Source organism: Microcebus murinus, chromosome 4 (assembly GCF_040939455.1).
Source record: "Microcebus murinus isolate Inina chromosome 4, M.murinus_Inina_mat1.0, whole genome shotgun sequence".
NCBI lineage: Eukaryota > Metazoa > Chordata > Mammalia > Primates > Cheirogaleidae > Microcebus > Microcebus murinus.
Window position 1 is genome coordinate 15,110,666 of NC_134107.1, and position 19,761 is coordinate 15,130,426.

Consider the following 19,761-nt stretch of genomic DNA (forward strand, 5'->3'; position numbering starts at 1 on the left):
TCCAATTTGTTTTGTATTTTATTTTGCACAAAATCTGTGGGCTTTGGAGCAACTTTGTTACACAGAGATATTATTAGGCCCCATATCAGGCATTGGCACCAGCAAAATTCTCACATTTCTAAGGTTCTAATAATTGCTCATAACTTCATCAGCAACAGATGTAACAGTATCTTCACGTCTTTGACCCTGGAAAAAAATTAACCTCTTACAAATCATGTTTCTTAAAATTATACAAGTAATGGATAACTCTTTTAAAATATAAACAATACTGATGTTTATAGAGTAAAATCTTAAAGTGCCATTTGCCCTATTTCTCTCCCATTCCCTCTTCAATCTACTTTCTTAATTCCTACTGGATCACTTGTAATTTTTGGTATACTTCCATACTTTTGTAATATAAATATTCAAGATCTTCTTCAAAAATAAAAAAAATGCCAGCACCCCAAAAGTCACCCTACCCTCTTATGACATTTCCCAACTCTTAGCTGTTCCTTCCCTCCAAGGCAACTGTCATTTTGACTTTTAGGCAATCAATTCTATCTTTTCTGTCTAGTTTTATCAACTAAGCTTACATTCCTAAACAATATAATTTAGCTTTAGTTTTGCCTGGTTTCCAACTTCTTATGAATGGTATAAAAAAGTATGCATTCTTTTGAGTCTCCCTTTTTGTAGTTTACATAATATGTGTAAGGTTCATCTATGTTATTAAGTGTAGGTATAGTTAATTTTAATTGCTATGTAGAATTTTATTAAGAATAATATACTTCAAATTATTCACTACTCACCCATCAGTGTTCTTTCCACTTTGGAGCTCTTATGAATAATACTGCTATATGTATTTTTGGAAGTTTATGTTGGTATATATGTGCAAACATTTATGTTGAGTTTATACCAGGGACTTAAATTACTGATCATAGGATATGCACATCTTAATATTTAGTAGATAATACCCAAGGTTTTAAAGTTACAGTAATTTATATTGCAACCAGGAGAGATTTTATTATTTACAGTCTTTACTACCACTTGAAATTGTCAGTATTTTGAAATTTCATCATTCTAATATGCATTTAAAAAGATCTCATAGTTTTAATTAATCTTAATGTTATTATATGGAAATTAATGAATTTATATCTGACATTTTATGTGTTTTCTATATGTCCTATGTGTTTTATGTTCTTCCTTTATCTGTTTTTTAAAAATATACTTTACATATGTTACTTTAATTCCATTGTTGATTTTTTAGCTATCATTTTTTTAGTTTTCTTAGTCATGAAAAATGCATCTTAATTTATCACAATCTACTTCAGATGAATACAAATTTAATTCTAGGAAAATACAGCAACTTTATTCCCATATAACTCTATTCTCTTCTTCTTTCTTTATATATTATTGTCATACATACATATGTATATATATATATATATACACACACACACATATATACATCTATATATGTTATATAACAATATGGTGTTACAATTATTTTTATAATTTTCTTTTAAAATTTAGGGGAAAATATTTACCTATAGAGCAGAGGTTAGCAAACTATGACACATGAACCAAATCTGGCTCACTGCCTGTTTTTTTTTTTTTTTTTTTTTTTTTTAAAGTTTTAATTATTTTTTTTTATTTTGGCATATTATTTTTTTTTTTAAAGTTTTAATTATTTTTTTTTATTTTGGCATATTATCACTGCCTGTTTTTGTAAATAAAGTTTTATGAGAACACAGCCATATCCATTAATTTATGTATTGTCTATGGATGTTCATGCTAAAAGGTGGAGTTGAGTAGTTCTGACAGATGGAATTAATGTTACTAATGAAATGACCTTAAATTAAGGAGATTACCCTGGATTAGCCAAATGCAATTTATGTAATTATCTTTTAAATCATTTAAGAAAACACAAAAGATGTATTTATACTGATTTTTATGATCACCTACATAATTACTTTTATCATATTATTTATTCATGTGCATTTGAATTTCATATGCTATCACTTCCTTTCAGTCTAAAGAACTTGCTTTTGCATTTCTTGTAAAGTATTTCTGCTAGCAACACATTCTCTGTCTTGGCTCATCTGTGTATGTCTCTATTTCACCTTCATTTTTGAAGGGTAGCTTTTTAAAGGATATAGAATTCCTGATTGACTGTTTTCTCCCCAGCACTTTAATGTGCTATCCCATTGCCTCCTGGCCTCCATTGTTTTGGATGAGAGCCAGCTGTGGATCTTATTGTGCGTGGCTCCTTTGTACATGAAGAGTGATTTTTTTCTTGCTGCTTTAGAGATTTTCTCTTTTTTATAAGTTTGATGCTGAGGTGTCTAGAAGTGGGTCTCTTCTGTTTAACCCATTTAAAGATTGAGCTTCTTGGATATTTTAAATAGTATTTTCTATTAGATTAGGAAAAGTTTTGGCCAGTATCCTGTCCGTCCTATTTTTTTCTCTTTTTTTCCCCCTTATTCTTTGCGCTAAATAATATTTTTGTTGTCTTCATGTTTGCTGATCTTTCTTCTTTTGTCAGCTCAAATCTGCTCTTGAGCCCCTCTAGTTAATTTTTCATTTTGGTTACTGTCTTGTTCAACTCTAGAATTTCCATTTGGTTTTTTATAATTTCCATCTCTTTTATTGATATTCTTATTTGATGTCATTATTGTCATACTTTAATTCTTCAAATATATTTCCTTTAGTTTTCTGAAGTCTTTCTTTGTTAAGTCCAACATTTGTCCTCCCCTCCCCAAAAATACTCGGATTTATCCATTTAGTGCTCTTTTTCAATTGTATGGGTCACTATTTTCTGTTCTTTGGATATGTTTGTTGCTGAATACTGTGGACATTTTAGGTGATTTGGAGTAGCAACTTTAGATTCTGACCGTCTCATCTCTCAGGAGTAGTGGTTATTGCTGTCTTTTTAGTGACTTGCTTGTGCTAGTTATGTGGAGTCTGTTTCCCTTGCAGTTTGTAGTTTCTGATATGTCTACTCATTTTTTCATTTTTTAAATTATTGCATTTATTTTTAAGACTGATTTCCTGGGGTTTTCCACTGGCTCAGCATAAGTGGTCAGCCAATGATTAGTTAGAGGTTGTGCCTAAACGTCTTATCATCTAAACTACTGTGTTTCCCTGAAAATAAGACAGGGTCTTATATTTGTTTTTCCTCAAGAAGACATCCTAGGGCTTATTTTCAGGGGATGTGTTATTTTTTTAAAGTATGGTACAACAATCTACAATTATTCAAATATAGTTAAGTTGTCTTCTTCTGGAATATCATCATAACTCTCCAAACCCTGAATTCCATCCTGAATTTCTTGCGGCTCTATTTCCTTTAGAACCATTGGCCTCAATCTCTCATGTCGAGCAATAGAGCTCTCATTGAATGAGCAGGGCTGGCTTATTTATCAGAGATCCAGTGAGCATTGGGTCCAATCTGCACAGTGGAGCAGAAATGATCTGTAGGAGACTTTTTGCAGAAGCTTTTCTCCTATCCCCTGGTGTTTGTGGAGGGTGAGAGAGGCCCACAGTGCTGAGTAAAATGACAGCCACAGCTTTCCTTCTTCCCCCTGGGGACACACAATACCTAAAGCAGAGCATCTGGCTCGTCACTTCACTGAGGAGACTGTCCCCTGAAAGCCTCAGCTTGCAGCACACACAGGATGGCCAAACCTGACAGGGGGAGGTGACCTTGTTGGTGGGGCTGCCCGCACCTTTCTGGTTACCTCTGGGACAGTAGTTGTCACAATGGGGCAGTTGAGAAGGGTTTGACATCTTCTTTACCGCTCCGCAACAAAATGCATGGGTTGTGCAGATACGCTGCACAGCCACGCCCATTACTAGGTCTTATTTTGGGGGTAGGGCTTCTATTGCACAAATGCTTAGAAATCCTGCTAGGGCTTATTTTATGGGTAGGTCTTATTTTTGGGGAAACATGGTATGTCCCACAAAACTCTTTGTTAAAATCTTAATCCCTAGTATCTCAGAATGTGATTATATTTGAAGATAGGGTTTTTAAAGTTGTAATGAAATTATAATGAGGTCATTAGGATAGTCCCTAATCTAATGACTGGTGTCCTTATAAGAGCTTAGGACATAGATACATAATGAAGAAAGACCATGTGAAGACACAAGGAGAAGACAGTCATTTGAAAGCCAAGAAGAGAGGCCTCAGAAGAAACTAACCTTTTATACATCTTGAACTTGGACTTCTAGCCTCCAGGATTGTGAGAAAATAAATCTGTTGTTTAAGCCACATGGTTTGTGGTACTTTCTTATGGCAACTCTAGCAAAGTATACATTTTCAGTCAGCAAGATTTCTACCCTTTCCCAATAAATCAGTGTAGCTTAAGCAATGTATTGAAAGTTTAGGCCATTTATAAGTCTGCCCCAGCTTTTACTTCAGTTTGTCAAGGCCTCTTGTACAGCCAGGGATGAGTAGCTCACTAGGGCCTTTTCCAGTCTCCTTAACATGTGTGTAGCTTTGCATATATTTATATTCTTCCATACCCAAAGGGATAAGTAGGATATTATCAAGGCCCACTGTGGCTGTCTTGCTATCTGAATTTCTCTGTTGACTTTCTGGTAGGTTGCCAGTCAATTTCTTGCCCCAACAAATATTGTGATCTTAGTTAGGCTAGGTGTGACAGTGGCTTTATCTATTTGTTTGTCACCTAGAACACTATTGTTTTAATAATATTCCTGGTCATGGAACTTACTGTGCTCTGTTCCAAATCAAATTAGCCCTCTCAAGCAATAAGGCTGCCTGTCCTCACAATCTGACCCATGACAGTAAAGTTATGCATAATGGAACCTGGGTAGTAGGAATGGGAGCAGCCCCAAGTTAACATGGCATAGATATCCACTGTTCTTACTAAGATCCAGTTTTCTTAAATAAACAATTCTCACTTTGTTGTAAGCTTTGGTAAACTTTCTGAATTGTTAACAGGCTGTTTATTGACAATTTTGTTTAGTTTTATAATTTCTTTTTACGGAGAGTTGCCATGTCCTCAATTCAGCCATTCTGGAAGTCTTAGTCTCATGGTTGCTTCTGTATTTCAGTTAGTTGCTGCTTAGCAACTATGTAAACTATGTAAAATAATCTTTGCCTTATCTTCTTATTCTGTTTTATTTTGCTTCATAATATTTTTCACTTCTTGACATTATTTTATATATTTATTTGTTTACTGTCTTTCTTCCTACTGAAATGCAAACTCCCTGACAGTAGGGACATTGTCCTGTTAGTCATTGTATCCTTTGTATCTATTATAATGCCTTGCAAATAGTAGACCCTCCATAAATATTTGAGAAAGAATGATTGTTAGATATATAGTTTTTAAAGCTTATAAGAAAATAATCATTCTCATAAACATTTGCTATATTGTGAATTGTTACAAAATTTTGGGATGTTATTAAACTTGACCCTTTAATTACACTTCCAGGAATCAACCACCTACAGAAATAGTTATCTTGTATGCAAAAATATTTGTATCGGAATGTTCACTGCATCACTGTTTATAATTTAGAAAAAAACTGGAAAAAAAGTGAAATATGTAGTAATAAGGGAATGTTAAATATTAAGAAAACAATGAAACTATTAAAAGGCATTATTTAGATGGGTTTTATAATGGAAACATGTTTATGATAGTTGCAAAAAATGCAAGTGACAAAGCAATGTGAATATGATCACACAATTAGTTAAAAAGAAAACTATGTGTGTGTTGCTCTTTTTTAATGCAGATTTGGATGTGTGGGTATGATGAGGACTGTATTAAAGGAGCAATCACTTTCTACTCTATAATAACTTTTTTTTACTTTTAATTTACAGTTTCATGTATTGCTTTTGTAATTTTATGTTTTCTATTTATAAAATAAAAAAAGTAAAAAAATAAAGGAATTATCACATATTCCATTTTTATTAGTTCCAAACATATTGTATCAGTGCACTTCATCTCCTCATAGAGTATGCTTGCTAGAAATCAACACCTCTTGTTTTACCAGAGAGTAGATAACCACTTACCAAGTTCATACAGCTGAATATCGAATATATAAGTGCAATAACACATTCCAAGGGGTAGAAGGTCAGCAAAAGACGTGAAACTTCCCTCCCAAGTTTCTGTAACCAAAAAACACCAAGAAATCTTCCATTATTATCTTTAGTAAGGGAAATGCGTTCACAGAAGGAGCTCCTAGTATGACAGTCAAGGAAAAGAAGGAAAATAAGAATAGTTGACTCTTTCATCATTTGATTTCCCTAGGCATTTCTACCCCTTTGCCTTCTGCTTTATTTTTCCTAGCTTTCATTTCCCCAATTCATTGACTTGAAACAATTATGTGCTTAATAACTTAAGTCCTCCCTCCCTATTTTCTGCCCCCAGAATTATAATTGAAGATTTCTTGATTGAATCTCCAGCGTAACTGGAGAATTTCATTAAAATTTATAGGGAAAACCTGGTCTGTGTTTATTTAAATCATCATTCATTACACATAATCTATTTTGAGGTATTATGGCACTTTCTGTCATTGTCTCATTGTCCTCCAGGCTTTTGTTCTTCATGCTTGGATTCTTTCCACTGATGCATGTATGGAGAGGAAGTGTGTAGGGAAGGAGCAGGGAGTTTGTACCTCACCTACAACCACTCTTCCATTCAATATTGTAATTATTAATTGTTTTCTGTTGGTCAAACAAGGAGGAGCTCCACTTCAATCTGTCCTTATTTTAAATGTGAGATTTTCACAAGCATTGCTAAAGCCTTTGCAGCGCTAATATCCTGTGATTCTGCATTTAAAGCCAACATAATTTGAATAAATCTACTGTGTTATTAGTAAAGATATTCACATTTACTGGAGAATGCTACTTTCTTAGGAAGAAATATCATTATTTCTATTACTAAGAATGTGACTGGATATTCAGTTAAATGGAAGCAAGACAGGTTTATATATATTTAGCATTTTCAGATTTAAATCAAAATTCACATAAGATGCAAAGATAGGCTGTGTATGAAAAGCTCTATGTTAAAACAGAAATTACTAGGTGTCTACGATTTGAACTATGTAATGTGTCAACAGCAGAATTCTTTTGTTGATTTTGAGAATGGTTATATGGTCCAGGATTATACTTTTCTTGTACTAAAAGAATCATTAGTGACCTTGTGCCTCACCAATGAAGCCTTCAAGTTTTTTACTTGCTTTATTTTAATTTAGCAAGTCAAAAATTCAAACATGCTATTAATATTTACTTAAAAAAAATCACACCTTAGAATTAGTTTTGAATTAAAACTTTCAATCACTCAGAGCTCATTACTAAAAGAATTTTGCAAGGACCAGTAAAAGCCACATCTTACCTCCTAAGGCTTCAAAACCATTGAAAAGAATAATTTTGAAATTAAAATGTTTCTATAGAATTGGCCACTTACCGCTTGTCCATAATTCCTATATGACACAGTGTTAAAAGACGACAACTCAATTATTGTTAGAATTATGGCAATAATTGTGATAACCATGCAGAAGATGTTTAGGGCCATAGCACTTATAATCTGAAAAGGAGACATAGAGTAAATTTATTATATTCAGAATAAACACTTTTGTTAAATAGTTTGTATTGCTGAAGAAAGTCATCGAGTGAAAATTTTAATCTAGTTTTTCTTAAGCTTTGGAAGTGTTTGTGTGTTTGTCATTAATGTAAAATATTCTGGTTTACATGAAACCCAGTTATTCTGGAGAAAGCATTAAAATTATCAACAATAAGCATCAATCTTCCACGTGGGCTCAAAAATACTGTATTTTACAATTTTATGAGTCAATTGGAACCTCTAAGATATGATTTAAACAAAAGGTATTGCACTGCAAGGAGAAAAATAAAAAAACCTATAAGATATGATTTGAATAAAAGGAAACAAAAAAGGAAAGAAGAGGGAAAATGACTGCTTGTAGAACTATATCCAAATAGGAGTTTATAAAGTTTAATTCTGGGTTTTCTTTATCTAAGGAAATCTCTCAATATATTTGGACATAAGTTTTTTTATGTGTAAACTTATGAGATCAGACAATTTAATTTCTAATATATTTTAGCTCTAAGATCCTACAGGGTTTTTATTCCCAATATCTTTCCACCTGTACCATAGATGTATCTTTATTCTGGACAAATCCCCTACTTTGTTAAAAGGTACAATTCTGTTCTCAAACTGGATAGTTCAGGGAATGAAGTTTTATAGCAATATAATGTCTATATATAAAGGCATTAAGTCCTATTAAAATTTTTCTAATCATAAAGGTTATACAATGTTAAAAGGTAGAACACCAAATAAAGCAAAAACTGTATTTAAATTTAGAAACCTTTACATGATTTTAATGAATATAGCATATTCGTCCATATCAAATTATGTGTTCTTAGATTTTCACTTAATTCTTTCATGTATTTACAGGTAGGTAGGATTCCTTCATTGTTTAGACAATCACTATCTTTTCATTACAACCTAATGTTTAATTTTGTGACTAGTGCTTTATAGAGCTACCCCAAACATTTCAACTTACCAGGGATCGAGTTGGACGCTTTGCTGCTCTTACTATCAAGGCTCCTCCTATGACAGGCTGGATATAAAAACATATATTTATAAATACTCATTGATAATGCTTGCCAACTTAAAATGTATTTTTAACAGTCCTCTTCTAAGTCAATTACTTTTAGAATACTAAAAGTAACAAAATATAAGGAAAAAAATATAAGTAGAAGTGGTCAGGACAAGTTTCTGTCATATAGTAATCAACTGAAAGGTAACATTAAGGTCACTTGGGACAGAAACACATAGGGGATAGTGGGCAGAATTCAGGTTGTGGTATATGCCAAAGATAGCCTTAGTAGTCCTGAACCAGAAACCAAGTTTGCTTATATGTATGTGAACTACCTCATGTATAACTCATTCGATTAATTCTTATCCTATTCTTCCTAATGAAATGATGCTATTCATTATAATTACTGTGTACATATCCAGATATGGAAAAAGTGGTCCAAGAGTCTAGTCTACATTGTGATTATACAAGATACACAGTCTCTTAGCTGAGACTATAGTAATTATTAAGGTAATGGTTGCTATTCATGCCTTTGTTTTTTAAAAAAAGAGGTTCCATTATTTCCTGTCAAAGAACTTTATTTCTAAGAAGTGTAAAGCTATCCCATATTATCTGAAGGTGGGCTGCACAATTCTCTTGAAATATTCCTTGTTTTATCTGTTTTAATGGTTTTGGCAAAGATCCAAGTCAAACATTAATTTTTGGAACAACAGTGTTCATGCTACATACCATATGTAGGAAGGCCAAACCTAAGGATAACTTTAAATTTATACATTTAGCACTTCATTCCATAACAAAAGCTGAGATTGCTAAGGAGTTGTGTGTGAAGGTAAGAACTATCTCAGAATATAGGCCAGGTTGCACTGGCTCACGCCTGTAATCCCAGCACTTTGGGAGGCCGAGGCAGGAGGATCACTTGAGGCCAGGAGTTCTATAGGAGCCTGAGTAACATAGTGAGACCCCCATCTCTACAAAACACAAAAATTTGCTAGCTACGGTGGTGTGGGCCTGTAGTCCCAGCTACTCGGGAGGCTAAAAGCAAGAGGATGGCCTGAGCCCAGGAGTTCAAGGTTGCAGTGATCTATGATTGGGCCACTACACTCCAGCCTGGGTAACAGAGTAAGACCTTGTCTCTAAAGAAAAAAAGAACTACTTCAGAATATAAATAAAGTGAAAATATCTTGTGAATTCTGAACTAGAGTACTCTTCAACTAGATTATTTCTAACTAGATTACCATATGCTTCATAAAATATCTTTCAAGGTTTATGCCTAAATGAGAAGTTTTGTATTGGATTACATTTAACTGAAATTTTGGATAATTTATCCTAGGAGTTAAATGTGTTATTTTTTATAACATGAATTGTTAAACACTAAGAGACATGCATCAGTTGTCTAGATTTTGTCTGAAAATTCACTATCTTTCCCTTAATTTTCCAAGGCAATGCTTTGACATTTATAAGCCAGTGCATAATTTATCATTTATCACTTATGAGCTAGCTGGTGCATCATTTATGAGCTATGTGTCATTTATGAACCATGCATCATTTATTTGGATTTTATATGAAAATTTGCTCTTTTTCCCCTATTTTTTCCCCAAGGTAATCCTTTGACACTTATGAGACTGTGTATGTATAAAGTCAGAGGATCACTTAGAGATCATTATTTCCTCTACTGATCACTTGCCTGCCTCAAGTGGCAGCAATCTTGTCTCCTATAGCCCTCATTCCATCTGTTCTAAGCATGGGTTAAGTGGTTTCCTTGCTCCTTATTGCTACTTCCAACTATTCTTTCTCCTCTAGCTTTGGATCAAATGCCATCAGGTTCAATCACACACTATCCTTCGTGTTTGAAGTCATCTATTGACCCCCTGGCCATTTTTCTTTCCAGATGATTTTAATTCTTGTCTCTTTGACTCCCTCTCCAACACCACTTAATACTTGGTGATTTCAATAATATATATATGTATGATCCTTCTAATACCCTGGGCTCGACCTATCTTAGTTACTCACTCCCATATTCATTCTCTTGTTCTTGTTATTCATTTTAAATCTCAATTTCAAGTATCCCACCCTGACCATCACCTGCTATCTTTCTAGCTTGTGCTCTCGAGTATTAAAACTCTAACAATCTTTTGAGCCAACCTTATAGATCTATAATCTGGCATCCTCACCTCCCTGTTAAATTCTTCTCTCTGGTATCAACTTAAATTGCATGGTTAACTATTATGAATATTCCCTTATATCCACTTCTCAACTCCTTTGTACCTTTCTTGTTTTATTATAGTTACATGGTTAAATGAAAATCTTGACTAGGTGTCATTTTCATCCTACTGCATGCCTGCACCCATGCAGCTGAACGTGGTCTGGGAAAGAAACACGATCCCTTTCATTATATTACTATAATTATGTTCCTAAACCTCGAGTCCTTAAATGCTGCATGAAAAATCAAACGACTTTTCCATAATCCATGCACTTTCACATTTTTCCTAGGTGACTATTTGATATCCTCCTCTCTCTCCTCAAACTACCAATCTACTTGCCCATCTTCACTTTCACCTTAGGATCTGGCCAATTAACTGAGATATTTGAAGCTATTGGAACAAAACTTCCACAATCTCCCATCATTTTAAAACCTGCCTTTTCTCTCCCTTACTCTGCATTTCTCTCCCATTATCCTGCCTTAACACAATTTATAATCAGGCTGGATAATCTTTTCTTGAGAGGGGTTGTCCTATGCATTTTAGGCTATTTAGCGGCATCCTTAGCCTCTGCCCACTAGTCGCACACCATCAGCTGTGAAATCCCAAAATATCTCCAGACATTATGAAATGTTCTTCGAGGGGCAAAATCACCTTTAGTTGAGAACCACAGATAGAGATGACCTGTCATTCTCCTAGTTATTTGTGTACTAAAATTCATCATTTCTTGCCTACTGAAATCCTTGATTCCAATATCCTACCCCTATTTATATCATATCATCAATTTTTTTTCTTCTGGTTCAGTCCTTTAAACAAAGATATGATACTATTCATTCTAACTCACAGAAACAAACAAACCAACCCTCTTCTATCCCAAACTTCCCTGGCTATCACCTCATTTCTCTATACCACATTACAGAAAAGTGCGTAAAGGAGATGTCTGTATTTGCTGTCTCTAACTCCTCTCTTCCTAGTATTTCTTAAACCAACTCCAAGCAGGCTTTTGCCTCACCATTCTACTGAAGATACTTAAGTTTACTATTGGCCTTGATACTGCTAAGTCCAATGGTCAATTCTTAGCCCTCCTCCTATTTGACAAAACAACAAACGATAATACTGTTGATCTTTCCCCATTTTTTGAAAACAATTTCTTCACTTGGCTTCTAGGGTGCCACACTCCCCAGGTTTTCTGCCTATCTAATGGCTGTCTAGAAACCACAGAAGAGTCCCAGTAATAATAAATTTAGAAAATAAGTATTGACTCATTGTGCAAGGAGGCTAAAGTGAAGACTGTAAATATGAAGGTTAATCATGCTAATGGATATTATAGTTAAGATTCTTTGTCTTTCACATACCTAGGGACAATCTACCCTATGGATGTCATTGTGTACTTATTCCTGTGTCCATTACATTTTGGAATAGCACTTGTAAATTAAAGGTACACAATACTTATTTGTTGAAAAAAAGAATTTGACTTTGAATAAATTACCAACATAGGATTTAGTTACATAATTCTCCTGAAAACCTTGTTTATAAACTGTTTCCTACTTTCCACAATTGGCATGAATATTACTTATTAAATGGTTAAATCAATATGCATTTTACTCACAAAAATTCCCCATAAAGCACATCCTGTTTTGTAAGTTATAGGTTCGTATGTTCCAAAGACTCCTTTAACTTGTCCCATATACAAAACCAATAGGAGGTACCACATGAGAAGTTCAAAGATGCCAATCATAACCTGGATAACCTGGGAGAAAAGAATGCTGTTAGTACTGAAATCATGTAATTTAAAACACAATTCCAGCAAGAGTTAACTATAAGAAACATTTAAAACCTTTACAAAAGATGAAAGAAAAATAGCAATGTACTTAATAAAGTATTGCCTGAGTTGGTTAGTCCAGAAAGAATGCTCAAACCAGGAAAGACTGAGGTTTACCAAATAGGAACCAGTCATACTTGGAGCAACAGATTTTTCAATAATAGTAGTTCTGGCCAATGCTCCCACAAAGAACTGTGGAGAAAGAAAGTTCGCAGTCTGATTCTACCACTGGCTATCCTCTTCATACATCAAGTAATGGCATGAGAGGAGAATACTGAGGGTACTTGAGAGAAAAAAATGTAGTTACTAATCTACTTCGATCCAGGAAACCATATATCCAACATTTTCTTGTACATTAGTAATTTATAAAGGATGAATCACTTTTTAAATCTTATATGGGTTTATCTTTTCCTTCAAGGACTACCTGGTATAGATTTTTTTCACAAGTAATCTGGAGTGAGGTACAACCCAATACAGTGAAAGAAAGGATAGCCAAGGTGGACTTGTTAGCACTAGGTCTTCTCACTGGATAAGGGATTAGTTAGAATTGAGGGGAATTATTGCTCAACCTTAATTTGTAAGAAGATAATGATAATCCCAGTAACTATACCCCAGTAAATTTATTTCTGAATTTATATGTGAATTGAAATTTCATATACTGGGTCACATTTTTAATTACTTTAAAAATGACAGAGGATACATTATTTTTATCTTCATATAAACTTTAATAGGAAGCTATTTAATGCTTTAAGGGTTTCAGCTCTTTGTAAATAAGGCAAGCGGTCTATGAAACATATAAATGCAATTGGCTAATTTTAAAAATACACTTTAGAGAAGATTTTTAAGAAAGACCTCGTTTTAGGTAATAATCTTATGAATTTTTATAGATTTAGAATTTGAGGTTTTCCCTGCATCAAATTTGCAGGAGTGGTTATTATTTCCAGAGGTTTTTAGAATTTGATTGGGAGAAATATCCACATTAAACTACAAAATCCTCAAGAGACTAGACTTTGGTTTTCTCACTGTTGTATCATCTGCCTCTAATATGGTACTCAGCATAGAACAGACACCCAGTAAATAACTCCTGCATAAGCATATTAGTATCAAGAATAGTAATTCCATGTGACTATCCAAATTGTGAAAAGGAGTGAGTGGGCTTGAAAAATAGTATCTCCTTTTATATCACTGGCTATTGTTCTATATAAAACTATAAAATATTCAAGTAGCCAAAACTTGTAAAAAAACTGTGTATGGAGAAGGACAAGATGGGGTTTCTTATTTAAAAATTGTTCTTGGCTGGGCGCGGTGGCTCACGCCTGTAATCCTAGCACTCTGGGAGGCCGAGGCGGGCGGATTGCTCGAGGTTGGGAGTTCGAAACCATCCTGAGCGAGACCCCATCTCTACTAAAAATAGAAAGAAATTAATTGACCAACTAAAAATATATATACAAAAAATTAGCCGGGCATGGTGGCGCATGCCTGTAGTCCCAGCTACTTGGGAGGCTGAGGCAGGAGGATTGCTTGAGCCCAGGAGTTTGAGGTTGCTGTGAGCTAGGCTGACGCCACGGCACTCACTCTAGCCTGGGCAACAAAAGTGAGACTCTGTCTCAAAAAAAAAACTAAATAAAAAAAAAATTGTTCTTAATCTAGAACCAATGAATGAGTTCCAGGAAATCAGGCTCCTCCTCTCCCCTAAAAAATGGAGTGTAAAGGATTATGAATATACATAATTTTGGGGAGAAGATTCAGAGTCTTCATTCTATGCCAAAGTGGTCTGTGACTTGAAACGCTTTAAAAACCTCTGCTGAACAGTGAGTTAGAAGACTTAGACATTTAATCTACACAGCATCCAAACTCAGAGGAAAAGTTCACATGAGTAGAAAAGTTTTCTCCTCTTTAGACATGAAAAAGCGTGGTCCTCATATTTCCTTGGTGTTTATTTAGAGAGCTAGATAAACTGTAACCTTACATGTTTATAGGAAGAGACAAATTTATAATCATCCCACTACACAGACATCAGTATAGTAATTAAATCAGCAATAGATCTCTCTCAAAGTTAAAACAACACACACTCTTTTTTTCCTTATTCCTTATTTGGATTTCTCTATTACCGTGTGTATGTTGGTTTAGTACACTTAAATCTGAGCACCTATTTGTTTATGGTGGAACATGAGATGAGTCAAAATTTGTAGATGCCAACAATATTAAAACAAAATAAACTTTTACCCTTTTGATTTCACTAAATTTGTCCCTCTGCAAATCCAAAATGCCCTTTTTAAAACTGGAATAGTTCATGATACTGAATGTAGTCAATCAAAGTGAAACTTTACTTACCCCTATAGTAAGAGAATCTGCCGTAGAGATTCTTGCATTCCCACATGCCATACTACTGGCATTTCCTCTGGATGATTTTGTCTTTAACCTTCGGTGTTATCTTAATTAGCAAACTTCTATAAAACAATATAAAACACATATACATGATTTTTCTCAGAAGAAAATACATAAATTTGATTCTTTCCTTAATGTTTGGCAACAACTTTCCCACAATCAGAAGCAATAGCTTTCTTCTTTCTATGCCTTAATTCTTAGAGGCATCAGTTTCCATTCACCTGTTGTGAATAACAGCCTAACTGAAAAGCCTCTCACTATGACTAAAAAATGATTGGCATGTTACAGATACCATCTCTGAAGTGAACAGTTTCTCTAGATGATAAAGTATAAAGAACACCTGGGGAATAGTATTAGAGAATTTTCAGTAAAGCTTTCAACAATTTATATGCAATTCATAATCAATTCAATGCAATTCATAATGCCATATTTCCATTTTCAAAACCAAATTCCTGTACTTAAATTCACCAAAAATGTGGGCTTGTGAGGTTTTTGTTCTGACACATATCTGCTATCTACTTCTTTCTATATGAAAAGAACCTTTTCTTAGACAACTTATCAAAGTTGCTTGTGAAATCCTAATGGCACCTCTCACCTTTTGTTTTTCTTTTCTTTTTTTTTTTTTTTTTCCCCTTTTGATTTAATCAAATATACTATTCTCCAGATCCAAAATATCTCATTTCTCCTTGGTGTTTAGATTATCTTCATATTTATTTTAAGATAAAAACCTGGCTAATAATTATATCCCCTTGTGAACCGTACCTCTTTGTAGATCTGAAATTCTACATCTGCTAGTATGTCAATGACATGAGTCAGGCCACCTGACTGATGATCTTAAAATCTGAGGTTTGATCTTTTCAGAAAGGAGGGAGTTTGACTAAATAACCTTTCATTCCCTGCACCCTTGAAATCTCATGATTTGATTATTTTAATGAGTCTTTGGTTTCTAAAATTTATTTTATCGATGTCTCTTAATACCATAGAGCATATAAACAGAAAAAAGCTAGAAAAAATACAAGAGTTAGTGATAGAAAAAAGAGAGACAATGTTAGTAACTAATGTAAGCTTTGCTCATTCAAACACCATATTTCAGAAATAACAGAGAAGGCATTTAGAACTGTAGAAAACCAAGATCAATCACTCTGTTATAATTCAATAAAAAGCCATACAATTATAAAATTCATATAGAGTAATGAGGAAAAGGCATACATAGATTGCTATTATTTTTTACTTTTCACAAAACAGGAAAATAAAAAGAAGCCCTTTTGTGGATACTGTCTGCTTTCTGTTTCCAGGAATTCAACCAATTGCAGACTGAAAATATTAAAAAAATGCACACACAATATGGCAAAAATACTAATTAAATAAACAATAAAAAACTATTTACATAGCATGTACATTGTGTTAAGTATTATAAGTAATCTAGAGATGATTTAAGTATATGGGAGGATGTGTGTAGATTATGTGCATATCTTATGCCATTTTATATCAGGGACTTAAGTATCCTTGGATCTTGGTATCCATGGGGTTTCTGAAACCAATTCCCAACAGATATGAAGGGACAACTGTGTAGAAAAATTCTTTTCACATTTGTAGTTATCATGAAGTGACTTGAGGAGTAGAATATTTAGCATAACTATAATCACTATTAGGCCCACCAAAACCACCCCAAGTGAAGTACTCATAAAAAATACTAATCAGAAAGAGAAAGGGAGGGTGTGTTTAAAATCCTCAGCTTAATTTATAGAAGAAGCAAAGAAATACTCCAACATATTCTTTTAAAAAAATATCCTATATTTGGCATGCTGCTTTTTGTAAAAATCAATCAGTAAACAGAAGTAATCATTTATTTGTTTTTTTTTTCTTTTTTGTTATTGTTGTTTTTATTTTCTGAGGCGATCCCATCACTAATCCCAAAGCAGCTGCTGGACGAGTCCCCTAGCTCTTATTCCCAAACCCATTGTTACTCCCTAAACTTTACACAGAAATTCTCCAACAGTCACAGAAAACTCACGTCTAGAAACCACTTTTCTATCTTTAGCATTTTCAGCAGGGATGCAACCCCCTCACTGTCTTCAGAGTAAAGTCCAAATTCTTTAGTAGGATATATAAGGCCTTTTCTGAACTGCTCCATGAGCTTGTTCTCAACTTCATCCTGGCCACTCTTCGGTTTGGGGACCCATGCCATGACTCACCAGACTGGTGGAGTCCCCACTCCTTGTTCTCCTAACATCCTGTGCATAATTCTTATCACAATGTATTCTAACTTTGATTTTCAGGACTGGCTCTAAAGCCAATGTTAGTTCCCAGAAGTCAAGGAATTCATTTCTGTACGTCCAGGGTCAATCCTGTGCTGGGGCAGAGAGACATTCGATGCAATCAAGAATGGGAGGATGGGTGGGTGAGACCCAGACCCTGCCAAGGGAGGGAGAAGGGAAAGAGCAGGGCGGGCGGGGGGAGGGACACCATATTCAGCCTCCACGCCCCTTTATGGCTTTTGAAGAAATCACTTAAGCAAAACAACATCATTACCCTGCATTATACTTGTTCAGGGTCCCAAGGATTAAGTTCTGCTCTCTCAGGTCCAGGCTTAGGCAAAGCGGGGGTCCCCCCAGCTTAGATCTTCACGCCCGATCACCTGATCCTGCTGAGCCACCATCACAGAGGAAGCCAGGACTCTAGTGCCCCACCGGCCCTCAGGCTCCGGGGGCGGTGATGGTGTCCAACGGCAGCCGCGTCTTCCTGTGCGCCTGCGCGCTCGCTCAGGGCGGGGCTGCGGGAGAGCATACTGCGCAGACTCAGTAGGGCTCTGCCGGTCACGTGATTGGAGTCCTTTTCGTTGTCTCTAGACATGGCTTTTCTACATCTAGTTTCTGAGATTTTCTTGTAGGTGCGTTTCTTATACACACGCCCACTGCAGGGTGACTAGGATCACTGATGAAAAGTCAGTACTTCTCCTTTTCGGACCACAAAGAAAAATTTGGGCCACACGTGCAGTTTAGATGGTCTGAATATTTGATTTCGAACTCCTGACCTTGAGCAATCCACCCGCCTCCTTGGCCTCCCAGAGTGCTGGGATTACAGGCGTGAGCCACCGTGCCCGGCCTGTCTGAATATTTGAAAAAGGCAAATAGCTGAGTCAGTGGCTCACTTTTTCCCCCCTTTAAACGTAAGTAACAAAAGAAGGAAATTAATGAAGAGTAATATTTAGCAAGGCGCCAGGATGACTTTTAGATACATTTGCTGAGATAAGTTTACCTTTCAAGTTATACATGGCCTTAGTTTTCTATTTGATGTAGACAGTAGTTCAAACAATGTTTACGAAGAGGTGTGTAAAGAAGTAAAGGTAGCAGCTAGAATCATATCTGAGAATGAGGTTGAGGAAGTGGGGAAAAAAAAAACCTCAAGTAAACAATGTGATCTTTAACTGACGAGTATAGACCATCCTGTTAGTGCAACTATCAGGCCTTATTGAGGTGTTAAAGTATGGAGAGCAGTTACTGAATGTCATGAATACTCATTTATTCCTGTAAAATTTAAATTGCCATGTGGAAAGGTTAAAATTCTGTAAATATTTAGTGAATGTTAGCCAGTGAGTAAAACATTGAAAACACAAAACTGATTTTCCTTTAAAAAATAAGGAAAATTTTATAGTGCCTCCATCACCTTTATTTGCAAAAGCCAAATTATGAGTGTGTATTAAAGCCACCAATAGCTTCTATGATTTTTTTTTTAGAGCCTGAAAAATCAACTACAAACTGAGCAACTTTATTTTTAGCATCACAGCTAACTTCCTTACATTGGGACACCAAAGTCCCCTCAAATAAAAGAAAACAGATGCCCAGGTTCTTTTAAAGTCTTTACATTTTGTATTCGTCAGTATATCATTGAGGGTATTAGTTTTATTCTTGTAAATGAAAATGTAGCACTTCATTTTCTAACATTAGTATTCTTTTTGATTTACTTACCTTATTAGCAGAGAGGGCTTTGACATTAAGCATTCTATGTGCTATAGAAAGAGAAACTCACTTCAGTGTGTTTTCAACCTCAAGGTTATAAATTTAGGAGAATCAAAGTAGAAAGAGCCAGTTGTGATGAGATGGACCCTTATTGTAACTTGCTGCCAAGACCAGTTGATTGTGAAGGAAGCGATTTATCTTTTCATTTAAGGTATAGTTAACCGTCTCTGGAAATTATCTTGGATTTGACATTTTCTTGAACAGGGACCAGATTCTGAATACAGTATAAACATAGGCAAGAATAGAAGAGTTAGCCAAAATATGAGACAGGCACAGATCCTTGGCAATTCTTAATTCCTCTGATAATATCACTGATCAGTAAATCAACATTGATTTTTCTCTGATGTCTACAACCTATCTGGAAATTCAGAATTCACTTCATTTTAATTTTTTTCTTTGGTTGTTAAAAATTCTGTAGCTTCTAACAATGAAAAGGCAACCAACCAATCATGGTTTGACATCCAACAGGACTTACTTTTTAATCTTTGTCATCTTAAATATTTCTCCATGTTGTTAATTTCCCTTGAATTGGTTCCCAGGGTACAAAAGATGTTAAGAGAAAATGTGCTGGAACCAATGTGCCTCATATAATGTTGTTAAAACCATTGGAATTGTGTTTTAAATTACATGATTTCAGTACTAATAGCATTCTTTTCTCCCAGAGACCTTGTTGTCTGTAAGCCCTGATAAAATAACTTTTCCAAATTGCTATAAGGAGTTTCCTTTTACACAGGAGAAAACAATTAGAACACCAGGGTGTTCTAATAATAAAAATAAA

General features: G+C 34.8%; 2 protein-coding genes across 3 annotated transcripts in view; both read right to left on the reverse strand.

The window, feature by feature from the left end:
• On the reverse strand, positions 1-17,740 carry MS4A13 (membrane spanning 4-domains A13). 2 transcript variants are annotated; one of them, XM_012757019.2, is made up of 7 exons: positions 17,603-17,740; positions 14,911-15,026; positions 12,364-12,504; positions 8,521-8,577; positions 7,404-7,523; positions 6,008-6,103; positions 1-186 (listed from the first exon to the last, which is right to left on the reverse strand). In XM_012757019.2, the coding sequence occupies exons 2-7, from the start codon at positions 14,959-14,961 to the stop codon at positions 127-129; spliced, it is 525 nt and encodes a 174-aa protein (XP_012612473.1). In that variant the 5' UTR covers positions 14,962-15,026; positions 17,603-17,740; the 3' UTR covers positions 1-126. The 2 variants fall into 2 exon arrangements, with proteins under 2 accessions (XP_012612473.1, XP_012612472.1); XM_012757018.3 differs by having other exon boundaries at positions 17,497-17,740.
• Positions 17,555-19,761, reverse strand: part of LOC105867203 (membrane-spanning 4-domains subfamily A member 12) — a 24,817-nt gene continuing 22,610 nt past the window's right edge. Inside the window, exon 6 of the mRNA XM_076001359.1 lies at positions 17,555-17,773. Coding sequence (XP_075857474.1) covers positions 17,555-17,773 — 219 coding nt within the window. The remainder of the gene's footprint in view (positions 17,774-19,761) is intronic.

Bases quoted from the DNA above. Each gene is read 5' to 3' on its own strand.
- MS4A13 (XM_012757019.2), bottom strand. From the start codon at position 14,961: ATGGCATGTGGGAATGCAAGAATCTCTACGGCAGATTCTCTTACTATA. The intron at 12,505-14,910 runs GTAAGTAAAGTT...CTTTTCTCCCAG, and splicing joins CAGATTCTCTTACTATAGGG to GTTATCCAGGTTATGATTGG. The intron at 7,524-8,520 runs GTAAGTTGAAAT...TCTCCTTTTCAG, and splicing joins AGCGTCCAACTCGATCCCTG to ATTATAAGTGCTATGGCCCT.